At 39.1% G+C, this 13,104-nt stretch overlaps 1 protein-coding gene across 1 annotated transcript in view; it reads left to right on the top strand.

Annotated features, from left to right (window-relative positions):
- LOC131218802 (endoribonuclease Dicer homolog 3a) overlaps nt 1–13,104 on the top strand; it is a 66,174-nt gene that overhangs the window by 32,183 nt on the left and 20,887 nt on the right. Inside the window, exons 15-19 of the mRNA XM_058213620.1 lie at nt 2,584–2,855; nt 2,968–3,491; nt 3,597–3,694; nt 10,507–10,745; nt 10,836–11,045. Coding sequence (XP_058069603.1) covers nt 2,584–2,855; nt 2,968–3,491; nt 3,597–3,694; nt 10,507–10,745; nt 10,836–11,045 — 1,343 coding nt within the window. The remainder of the gene's footprint in view (nt 1–2,583; nt 2,856–2,967; nt 3,492–3,596; nt 3,695–10,506; nt 10,746–10,835; nt 11,046–13,104) is intronic.

Here is a 13,104-nt window from a genome sequence, read left to right as displayed (position 1 = left end):
CAAAGCTTAGGAGCCCAATCTCTAAAGTACACCAAAACCCTACAGAAATCCCTTGTAGAAGAGACCCAACCATTTTGAAAGCACCTATTGTTCCTTTCTAACAATAAAAAGCCCAAATGACTGTGAGAAGGCTGATCCTACATCTTTTCCGACCAAAGGAACCTCCTAGAATTCTTTTGTGAACCTTTATGAAAAATTGTTCAAGGAAAAAAAGAAGCTTTAAGAAAAGAAACATTCAATACACTTCCAAAATAGATAATTTGTAATGTTTCACTATAAAGAAAATGATATCTTGTTGAGAACTTTCGATTGGGTAATCTACCAAAATATGCGGTGGAAACTTGCACTGCATAAAATTTGTATATTGAAAATGTAACACTTTCAGGAATTTTCATCTGCTATATATATTTGAGAATTAGAAAAGTCTTTATTAAAGAAAAATGCCAAAAGCCGACACAACGCTACAAACCAAAGAAACTATACAACACCCATAAATCACAATCCTTCAAGCAGGAAGCCCACCCCAACACCTCAATCTTTATTTTCCTAATTACATCCCTCACCAACTCACTTATATTTTGGAAACAAGGACTATTCCTTTCCCTCTATATTGCCCAAAGAACCACCACGAATACCAACCTCTAAACCATTCCACCTTGTTTTTTAGCCCCACATTTGTGCCAAGCCAGAAGAAGATATTTTGTCCCGGCATAAACCATGCTACTTGAAGCTTTCGAGAAACCCTTCCCACACCTTACGAGCGAAGGAGCAATGGATGAAGAGATGATTAATGGATTCCAAGTTTTCCATACACAGGACTCAAATATTGGGAAGACCATCAACTTTTTTGAAGGTTGTCAACAACTAGCACATTCTTCCTTCCCACTTGCCAATCAAAAGCCACAACCTTAGAGGGAGCACCATAGAACCAAGACTTGGCCGTTTGATGATGACACTCTTCCACAGGGGCCTTTCAAAGTGCCTTATAAAACTAGACTCATTCTTGGAGCTTATCTAGAAGCCTAATAAACTCCTCTTTCTCGTCCTGCAAATTCCTCCGGCAAGGAGGCAACCAAACCACCTCACTGCCATAAAAGGAGATGTAATGAGCAACTGGAGCATTTGCCTCTGGAGAAAGATGAGCTAATTTTGGGAATTCTAAACAAAGCGGCCTCCCCCCATGCCACACATCATCCCGGAAATGAATCCTCTCCTTGTTCCCTAGGAGAAGCAGAACCCCTCCCTAAACCATCCAACACACTAGAAACTGCCTTCCACACGACCGATCTTCTGTAAAGAGAGGGGCTTTTAACCCACCATCCCCCTTCTTGGGGTCCATACTTTCCTTTCACTACCTCTCTCTGAAGATTCCCCTCTATTCCAAACCTCCACAACCATTTACCCAACAATGCCAAATTTACACTTTCCAGCACCGTAATTCTCCCCCTTTGCCATATGGGTTTACAATTTTTTTTTTCTCCCTATTTCCCTTCCACAGGAACTCCTGCCTTAGCCTCTCAAGTCTATCCACAACTGATATAGGGCCCTTGAAAAGTGACGTGAAGTAAAGCGGTAAGTCAATAATGACTACTTGAGAAATATTTTCACCCGGAATATGATTGATGTAGAACATAATTCACAAGAAATCTAAGATGTTCATTGTAGAATGGATGGATGTGAATTTCACTGAAGAAAAAGAGTTATTTTTCTTGAAAATTTCTTGCAAAATAAACAGTAATTTTTCACAGAAAAAATTGTACCAAGAAAATTTATCATTGAAATTGTATAAGTGCATGATTTACTAAATACGAACATGGAATTTATACCCTTAAACATTCTGTGATTAGATTGAGAAGTAGCCCAGATTGTGATGATAGTTAAAAAAGAGCCATTTCACTTGAAAGTTGCATGATAATTTCCTCCGAGCAGTTACTGCAAAAATGTAAACTGCAAGTTGGTAGGTACGAAATTCTCTGAAAGTTTTTTCTATATCCAAGAGTAGTAGTTTTAAAAATTTTCTGTAGCAAGCTTCTAAATTCTACACCGTTAACTTATAGCATGCAGTAGATTGCTGTCCAGTCTCACTTTTGGGCATCTCTGATCAGAAATAATCTCTAATGGGAAAACACTAGTAGCATCTACATGATTGGCATGCATAAACATAATCACACAGATCATGATATGCCATTCAATACTAGAATACACGGGGTTTTAGTTCCCTTCTAATACAAAGAAAATGTTGTACTTCCTTTTATGGGTGCGATGGGAAATATGGATCTAGGCTCTCCAGCTTGTGGGAGTGTTGAAGAATACAAGTTTAGGTGTTTATCTGTTGTGTTTGTGGTGTTAGTTTTATAATTTAGATTTCATTTATTAAAGGTTCCATGTTTTGGAGAGCTAAACCTATTTTATGTTTATTAGTTTCATAACTAAGTGATATGTTTAATTTTATCTTTTCATCCTTTATGAAGTTTTAAAGTGTTTAATAGTTGCATTACTGTGTGTTTGCCGATGTTAATTTCTGCCTTACAAATATTTTTTTTTCCATACTAAAGGATAGTGTCTTTTCTTGGATGTCCAAAGGAACAACGAAAAGGAAGGAATTACATGGCACAACGACTGTTCATGCTTTGTCGGGAAATTGGGCACACAAAACTGATGGTGTCACCATGCATGCATATAAAATAGATTTCGCCTGTGATCTTGTCAGCGAACATTACTCTGGATTTGTACTTCTAATGGAGACAAAGCTGGATGATGATGTGGCATGTGCAAAAGTGGATCTTTACTTGGTCGACAAGATGGCCAAGTCTTCTATTTTTCCATGTGGACAAGTCCACTTGGATTCAGACCAGGTCCCTATTTTGGAACATAAGTTTGTGAATTTGGTTTGGTTTCTTTTTATATAATTTGTCCATCTATAACATTCCGATATGGCTCTGTTAACTGATCCATTTCTCATAGCAGGTGAAGATTTCAAAACTGTTCCAGGAATTCTTCTTTAATGGATTGTTTGGGAAGTTATTTATTGGATCCAAATCATCTGGAGGACAAAGGAAATTTTTACTTGAGACGGAAAATAATTCATTATGGAGCAGTATGAATATGTATCTGCTTTTACCTCTCGAGTCATCAACTATCTCAAGTCATGAAACTTTGAGCATCAATTGGAAGGGAATTAGTTCGTGTGCTTCCATAGTGGAGTTTATGAACACTAGGTCCTTGGTTGGTGCTGATTCTTGTTCCACTAGGAGCATGGAAAGTTCATCATCTAGTAGCACTAGTTTATCTAAAAATGAAGAGATCCACTTTGCTAACAATTCTGTTGATATTCACGACCTTCAAGACATGGTGGTTATGGCCATTCATACGGGGAGGATTTATTCAATTCTTGATGTGATGATTGATATGTCCGCTGAGAGTCCATTTGATGTGACTTCTGAAACCACGCCATCGAGTTTTGCTACCTTCAAGGACTACTTCAACAAGAAGTTTGTGATTTGTTGCTTTAATGTTGCACTTCTTATTTATTTGATTTTCCTGGTCTGACTTGATGTCAAAAATTTTCATTTTATTGATGCTACCATCTTATGCAGGTATGGGGTTGTGCTTCAGCATCCTGGACAGCCCTTGCTGTTGTTAAAGCAAAGCCACAATGCACACAACCTTCTTTCTTCAAAATCTAGATACGAAGGTTTGTTAGTTCGCATGTATATGATGCTCTGATTGTGTAACATCTTTTTAGTTTTTTCTGTTATCTTCACTTCAAGGTTTGCATGACATTCGATATATCCATCAATCCCTTGATTTGTTTTAGTAATTTTCTTTGCTCTTAATAATTAGAAATATTAGTCACTTAAAGTAGCTCATGCACAAATAACCTGTCCCGTCAACTCACTCCAATTTACTTTGTGTAATGCTTTGATATCCTAGAAAAATGTATCAGTTTGGCTGTATAGACAATGCTAAGTAGCATGTATTATGTACTTATGATTGTGGAGGTCTGCACACAAATTATTACAAAGTTTGCTTATTTATTGACTCTTGTTCACACTTTTTCTTTTTTGATATGAGTTGAAAATATATACTAAATAGAGTGGAAGGAAATAAAAGACTGGATAAAAAAGGTAGAAGAAAGGGGGAAGGTCTAAGTATGCAAAGAGAAAAAAAGGGTAAATAATGGCAACGTAGCAAGTGAGAGGGAATAAGAATGTGAAGAAGCCCAACACTTCACCATCAACTCTTGTTTTCTCCCTCCTACGTAATTTGTCTCTCCTTTGGTCATCATCGTAATCATAGCCTTGTCCTAGCTATTTGGAATCAGTTCTATCTACTATCATTTGTTGTAAAATACATATGGGCAAAACTAATATGACTTGGGCATGTACTGTCAAATGTATCAGCTAGGAAGGAATGAGTGAAAATTGATGGTTTGGATGATCATTCATTGATAGAAGAATATGCACAGTAATTATCATGTATCTACCATATATGTACATAACTTACTGAGTACAGAAAATGACAATCGGACAAATTAATGGTGATCTCTATGAATTGCATGCTGATGCAAGCAAGGCCTCAAACCACGTGTGTACAAGAGGAGAACTAAGGTAGGCTCCAATTGATATTATGTGGTGGTGCATGCAGTCCATGTTTTGACACATGTTTTACTTAAGAGTTAGTTTAGGAGCCTTTTTGAGCCCTATTACTTGCATGGTAAGTAACAATTCTTTTAGGAGTTTTTTTTTTCCCTTCCATTATGTCTCTTCTAAGACAAGTTGTAGTTGTCTTAGGAGTAGTGTTCGAAATATCAGTATCGCGCAATGTATCGCATCCTCAGGATACAAATATGTGTTAGTTATCGCACGGGATACATCGTTTGTATCGGATAATTTATCACACTTTTTGGAAAACATGGGGAAACATTAGGAAAATGGTTGAATTTTTCAATGAAACTTCAGGGATTGTTAAAAATGACCTTAATACACACCTTTGAATCATAACATCTCAAAAAAAAAAAAAAAAAATTGCACGTAATAGGTTTCCTTTGTATAGGGTCCTAAGCCATGCGTTGTCTGATTGAACAATGCAACTATATTCAAATTGAATGCATAACATTTATAAATGTATCAAGACATGTATGATCTGTAATAATGCACACTAATGCATGAGATCTGCACTGTTCATAACAATAGGGTGAGCCCCAGGAAGGTTTTCAATGGTAAGTATTCATTCCCACTGACTTGGTGTAGTGGGGGCCACTTGAACTATAGATCCACCTCATGAGTGGGCCCTGCCCCATGTCCACATCCAGTGGACCTGATCAACGACTAGATGTCAAACAGACCATGGTGGGCCTAACGTGTTTAAACACCACTTTTTCTAGTATTTGGGACCATGTTTCTTATAGTGTGGTCCACTTGAAGCTTCATTGGTGCACCATTGTTTGGGACTGTGCATATAAGGCAGTGGTTGGGGACCATATAAGGCAACGTGCAAATAAACGTCGTTGGCGGACCATTATTTCTTGCAGTGTGGTCCACTTGAAACTTGTATCTCCTTCATTTTTAGGACCATGCCCACTAATTTGTAAAAATAGATGGATGGCGTGGATATGCAATACATAGTGAAAACACAAATATTAGCTTGATCCAAAACATCGGTGGCCCCTAAGAATTTTTCAACACTAGCTGTTCAATTCACATTGTTTCTTGTGTTGTGGTCCACTTGAGCTTTAGATATGCTTCATCTTTGGGGCCACCGTCCGACTATTTTCAAAGCACATTTTAGGGCATGATCCAAAAAATGAAGCATGCCCAAATCTTAGGTGGAGCACACAAATATGATCCAAAGCTTGTGTCCCACAGGAAGTTTTTAATGGTCAATTACTACTGTTTCATGTATTATGGTCCATCTAAGATTTGGATATGCTTCATTTTTTATATCATGTCCTAAAATGAGTTTTCAATACAGATGGATGTCGTGGATGTAGTCACATACATCAAGGTGGGCTCCACAGGTCCCATGCACGTTGGTAGATCCGGGATCTCACCAAATTGACTCCCATTTCCGATGAAGTTGGGTAGTACACAATCCGCACATGCAATGCGGAAGACCAGCGATGTGGTTGCGCCCTTGATTGTGGGCCCCACCATGATGTATGTGTTGTATCTACACCATCCATCCATTTGGAGACATCTTTTTAGGGCATGAGCGAAAGAATGAGGCCAATCCAAAGCTCAATTGGACCCCACCACAAAAAAAAAAGTGGGGACAGTGACACCCACCGTTGAAACCTTCCTAGGGCCCACCATGATGTTAATTTGAGATCCAACATGTTCATAAGTTCACATAGATATGGATGAAGGGAAAACACAAATATCAACTTGATCGAAAACTTTTGTGCCCCCCTAGATATTTTTAATGGTAGGCATTCAATCCCCACAGTTTTCTGTGGTGGGGTCCACTTGAACTTTGGATCGGCCTCATTCTTTGGCTCATGCCCCAAAATGATCTCGCAAAATGGATGTACAGTGTGGATATAACACAAACATCATGGTGGGGCCCACAGAAACATAGTTTGATTATTTTTTAATGGTTAGGATTAGGTCATAAGTTCACATAGATATGGATGAAGGGAAAACACAAATATTAGCTTGATCGAAAACTTGTGCCCCCCTAGAAATTTTTAGTGGTAGGCGTTCAATTCCCACAGTTTTCTATGGTGGGGTCCACTTGAACTTTGGATCGGCCTCATTCTTTGGTTCATGCCCAAAAATGATCTCTCAGAATGGATGGACGATGTGGATATGGCACATACACCATGGTGGACCCCATAAAAACATAGTTTGATTATTTTTTAAGGGAGAGGATTAGGTACGGCCTTGGCTTGACCCAAGACGGTGCCCCACTTATGGTGGGGCCCGCCTTGGTACATTTATTGCATATCCAAGCTGTCCATATGGTTTTACAAATCATTTTAGGGCATGAGCTGAAAAATGAAGCAAATTCAAAGGCAAGAGAGATTTTTTCCTATATATATTTTTATTTTCTTTAAATTTCTGGAATTGTAGAGAGGATTGTTAATGCAGGGGCATTTTCATACCGGACTTGAGTGGGGTTGCCTGTGGGATGCAGGGGCACACTCGGGGTGGGCAGCCCGTGTGAGGCGGGTGGCTCGTGAGAGGTGGGCCGCACCTGTGTGAGGCGGTACCCATGTGATTTGGGGCCCACGAGGGGGGTTCGACCAAGGTCCTAACCCATGCGATGTGGGGCCTGGGCTATGAGATAAATGGATTAATTCGCCACACTCTATCAATTCGAGCTTTTAGAGCAAGTGGTTAATTGCGCTGCATCAATTGTCGACTACGTCGCGGAAGATATTTATAGATATCAACCGATATCTGGATCATAAGTAAAGAAAAACACATGATATTGTGCGATATATTGTTGATATATTGCGTGATATCCGGGATTTTTTTTTTATTAAAAAATTTTGCATACTCGTGGGCAGTTTCGTATTGCTGGACCGCGATACCGATAATATCGGCCGATATATCAGCCGATGGTATCTATATTGCGAACACTGCTTAGGAGTTCTTTTCCTTCTTTAACTAGAATCCAAATTCCTTATGTGTGGATTGGAAGTTGGACTCAAATAAAGAAACTTGTATGGATGTTTATAAATAGGGCCATTGACCATGCACATATAATAGATAGACGATATATATTTTTTTCCCAAAAGGAAGTGCTGAGAGCAGTTGAGAGTAGGGTTTATGGTGATACCTAGCTATTGGCTAGAGGACTGTTGAGTTCTGCAATTCACGTTGTCTTGCATGTTTTACAATCTGTCTGGGCAATTCTTATTCTCTGATTTTTATTTATTTATTTATTTTTTAAAAGAAAATCTAAATCTGGTACGTTGCTTTTCAGCCAGTGCTATTGTTTCAGTCCAATAGCTTCATTACATTCACCTATCAACTTGAAAGGCAACAGATGTCAGAGATTTTTACCTCCCCTCTTAATGCAAGAACCTTTGGAAAAGGTTGGAGGCATACATCCTTTACACGAAGTTCTCCACTCGTGCCATAAGTCTTAAGTCACAAGGCATATTCTGTAAGTTGGATATTGCCAAGGCCTACGACCATGTTGATTGGGAATTCCTTCTGTACATGTTAGCTCGGATGGGCTTTGGGGTCAAATGGAGAGAATGGATTGTTGCTTGTATTGGGTCGGCCCATTTTTCCATCATTCTAAATGGGTCTCCCAGAGGTTTCTTCAAAAGCTCGAGAGGATTAAGGCAGGGAGATCCCCTCTCCCCTTTCTTGTTTCTTATAGTTGGCGAGGCTTTGTCCCAAATGCTGAAGAAAGGTCAGGAGCATAATCTCCTTCGTGGCATTGCGATGCCGGGCTTGGTGGATCCCCTCACTCACATCCAGTTCGTGGACGATACTCTTATATTCTCTGAGGCCTCAGGTGACAAAATTGATAATCTGCTCACTACTTTGCACTGTTTTGAAGCAGTCTCGGGTCTTAGGATCAACATGTGCAAATCGAAGTTGCTTGGAATTAATGTCCCTATGCCTTCTCTCCAAAACTTTGCTGACTCGCTTGGGTGCCGTGTTGAGACTTTCCCTACATTCTTTGTTGGTCTGCCCCTTTTTGTGGGCTCTCCGCCGAAGTGTATGTGGGATAGGGTCACCCCAAAATTCCAAAAATACCTGGCCTCCTGGAAATGCAGGTATTTATCCTTGAGTGGTCGACTGACTTTGATTAAATCAACTCTCTCTAGCCTCCCCTTCTATTTTATGACGCTGTTCAGATGTCCGGGGCCGGTCCTCAAGTATATTGACAAGATTAGAAGAGACTTCATGTGGTTTGGAAAGGATAATCAGAAGAAGTTTCATTTGTTTGAGTGGAAAGAAGTGTGCAAAGTGTTTAGGGAGGGAGGTGCAAATGATAAGAATCTTAAACTTATGAATTTGGCGCTGTTGGGGAAATGGGTTTGGAGATTTGCTTCTGAAAAAGACGCTCGAAATATGGTTCCTCCTAGGGAGGTTGGTGGCTTAGGGAGTCTTTGTTTTATAAGGCCTCTCATATCTGGCGAGGAATTCTTAAAGCCAAACAACCAGTTATTAAAAATAGCAGTTATGTGTTGGGCAATGGTTCCTTGATTCGGTTTTGGAAAGATCTATGGATTGGAGAAAAACCCCTCAAACTTCTATTCCCTCAAATTTATTGCCTCGCTCTAGACAGAGACATTCTAATCAACAGATGTTGCTATTCTACGCCAGCGCATATAGTATGGGATATCAGATGTATTAGAATTCTTTCTGAAAGTGAAGCAAACGAGTACACGACTCTACAGGATTACATTTCTAAATCAACGATTATTCCCTCCCAGCCTGACAACATTGCGTGGCCGTTGGAGAAATCTGCCTCTTTTTCTGTCAAGTCCCTTTATGCCTTAATATATCCAGCTATGCAGTCTCAGTGTGATGCTATGCCGTTTATTTGGAAGTATCAAGTCCCTCCTAAATACATTTGTTTTGGGTCGTTGGTGGGTCGCAATAGAATTCTTACCATTGATAACCTGGCTAAGCGAGGCATGCAGATCGTCAACATTTGTTTGTGTTGCATGCGTCAAGTGGAATTTGTGAATCACTTGTTGGTTCATTGCCCTTTCATTTCCTCCATTTTGACAGATTTTTGTCAGTGCTTCTCGGTCAATTGGTGTTCTCCTCTATCAGCCGCAAAGATGCTGTTTGCTTGGAACGGTCTCAAGCTCGAAAAATCGAAGTCTATCATCTGGTGCATGGCCATCCTCGCCATTTGGTGGGCTGTATGGGAAGAAAGGAACAAAAGATGCTTCAATGATACTTCTTCTGTTAAGTCTGTGGGTTCTAGGGCTAAAAAGATGGTGATTGAATGGGCTGTTAATGTAAAGGATCTGAAAGATGTTGATTTTAGCTTTTTAAGCGGTTAGGTGCCTTCTGCTATCTCAGCAGATGCCTTTTAGGCGGTTAGGTGCCCTCTCTCTTTTTTTTTTTTTTTTTTCGTTTAATGCATTTTCAGTTTGTTGCCTTTTAAAATTTTTTTTACAGCTTTTGTTTGTTCTAACTTCATCCTGCACCATGATGCTGTCTTGATTATGTCTTATCAAAAGGCATAATCTTCAATAACATATCTCTTAATTGTATGGGAAACTATCGTAATCGTTGATTTGAAGTGTATATCTAACAAGTTGTTCAGTTATTGGCGTATGAGCTTGAGATAGAACTGTTTTCATTTCACCATATCCATATTGCTTCTGCCAATGCCTCAGTATTTTGCTCCATGCAATTAATAATCACTATGTTTGTAATTGGATGCGTATGATGCTTAAATGAATTTGAGAATATTCTTATGGTGTATGTGAGACAGTTCATGATTAAACATTGGTGAAGAAATTTATATGCTAATTTGTGCCCCATTTCGCGTCGTATTGTCGTGCTTGTCTATTGGCAGGTGGTCCGGCCAGTAGGAAAGCCCGTCAGAAGGATTGCGACACGCAAGCAGAAAAGCCACTATGCCATGTCCACATGCCTCCAGAGCTTTTGGTCATCATTGGTGTACCAATAAGTGTTTTAAAGTCATTTTACTTGCTACCTTCATTGATGCACCGATTGGAATCCTTGATGTTGGCCAGCCAGCTTAGGAAGGAGATTGCCTTTCATTCCAGCAATTGTGATATATCAAGTCTTCTGGTTTGCTTCTTGTTTCTTGTTGTTTGGCTGATGGTGATATGCTAATAATCATTTTCAAATATTTGTCTGATGGGAGTCTTTTGTCCTTAGATTCTGGAAGCAATTACGACTCTAAGATGTTGCGAGGACTTCTCTCTGGAGCGTTTGGAACTGTTGGGGGATTCTGTGTTAAAATATGCCGTTAGCTGCCATCTCTTTCTGACTTATCCTAAGAAGCATGAAGGACAATTGTCCGCCCGTAGATCGTGGGCTGTTTGTAATTCAACCCTCCATAAATTGGGAATCAATTGCAAGTTACAGGTATACAACAGTTTTGTGATAACAATGGATTTTATGGGGCATCTTTAATCGTTTTGACGAGGGGATCCCTGTGCTTAAGCAATGGAGTTTATGGTTCAGTCTGTTTATCAACTAAAATTATTTTATTGTGAAACTATCAATTATAATGATTTTGGAAATTCTCTTTTCATATTTAAAGATGTCTTTCCATCTGATTCAAGGGTTATGCCTCACTATTCATTTTACTGGTTAGTTCCATTCGTTTTTGTCAATGAGTAGTATATTTGGTGCCATTAGCATATTTCTTAGCTGCAACTGTGATGTTGTTTTTGCTTACCCGCTTTCTGTTTTCTACATTGTGAGAAATTACTACAAATTGGTTTTGTACATTCTTGTCTTGTCCATTGGTTTTGGGAAGGAAGATGTTGAGATGGATGCTGGCTCAAGTCCAGGATAGATAATTGGGATTTAGGCCATTGAAAGCAACCAAGTAGCAGTTTCAATCAGAGATGAAACGATGGAGAGTAGTAGATTGAGATGGTTTGCTCATGCTCAACGAAGACTGGATATGGCTCCAGTAAGGATTGGGAAATTGATTAGAGTTGAAAGGCCTGAAAGAGAATGAGAGTAAGCCCAAAAGCATACTTAGATTGAGGTGGTGAGCTTGTTCACCAAACAGGGATATTCCCTTATGATTCATTGGTGAAAGGGATTTGTTTTACCCAAATAATTGGGCAAGGCTATGATGAGGACAACGATGTTCTTGTCATGTATATCTGACACATTTGACAATCGATGCGATACACATTTGGCCTTATTGAGTGGTCCAAAGTTCAAAATTTGACACTTCATACAGGATCTGTCTTAGTCAACCGGACTAGGAGATGACTGGATCAAGTCTTATGTATTTATTCTGCACTAGTGTTTGGTGCGTTCTGTCAAAAATCTCCTCAGTTCTAGGGTTTCATTACATCTCTTTATTCTCTCTCTCTCTCTCTCTCTCTCTCTCTCTCTCTATCTATCTACACACATACACACAACCAATTAGTTGGGATAAGGCTTAGATGGTGGTGATATATAACATATATTCTATCTAATATATAGCCAAAATTCTATAGGCTTTTCTCCATTTCTACTTAAAAGTTGCAGAAAGTTATCATTACTTGTGTGTTTGTGTGGGTGTTAGATTTTTTTTTTTTTAAATGAAATTCTGTTTACGTGATTATGGCTGTACACTCAAATCCATTGCAATCAAATTTCCCAAACGTAGGGAGGGGTTCTATTTATTTCATACGAATGTACACGTCATAATTTGACCATCAATTGCATTGAAAATAAGCACCTCTAATTAACCAACAAGAGGCTCCCTAGCTTAGCAAATCTTGAGATGTTACAAACTTTGTCAACAGATTTTTCCTTGTTTAGAGAGATTTTAGTTTTTTAGAGAGAGTGAATTAATGGGTGTCCAAGAACTAGGCGGTGGAAGTTATGTTATTTACATTTATTTATTTTTTGGGAGGTAACACATTATTAAGAAAGCCTGCCAAAGCAAAAGCCTTGCCTATCCTCCTTTCATGCCAAGCTGGAAGGAAATGCTTCATTGACTTAGGAATCACCCATAGTATACTGAATAGGGAGAAGAAATTGGCCTTCTACTCATTTGCGAAGGTGTAAAGGAGAAAGTGATGGTTGAGTATTCCTCGCCTTTCATAAACATGAGGCACTCATTTTTAAGTGGCAACTTCCTTATGTGGAGATTATCGATTGTTAGAACTTTATTGTTCCCTACTAACCAAGCCAAAACCGCAAACTTAGGATGAGCCCCATAGTGGCAAATGTTAGTAGTGTGATGAGGCAAGCTTTCCATGGGGCCGATTAGTGATTTGTAAAAGGATTTCATGGAGAATCGGCCTGATTTAGTTACCTACTTGTTAGATGAGCTGGTAGAGACAATGTAGTGAGTGTGAGTGATCCAGTGTTCAATCCCTGGCAGTGTAACCTTTCAAAAACAGAAAAAGAAAGAAAGAAACAAAAAAAGAATCAGTCTGATTTATCTTTTGAACCAAATCATAGCATCATT

The sequence above is a fragment of the Magnolia sinica genome, chromosome 11 (assembly GCF_029962835.1).
Source record: "Magnolia sinica isolate HGM2019 chromosome 11, MsV1, whole genome shotgun sequence".
In the NCBI taxonomy this organism is placed as follows: Eukaryota; Viridiplantae; Streptophyta; class Magnoliopsida; order Magnoliales; family Magnoliaceae; genus Magnolia; species Magnolia sinica.
Note: the sequence above shows the minus strand (reverse complement) of the source record. Positions and strands in the feature narration are given on the sequence as shown.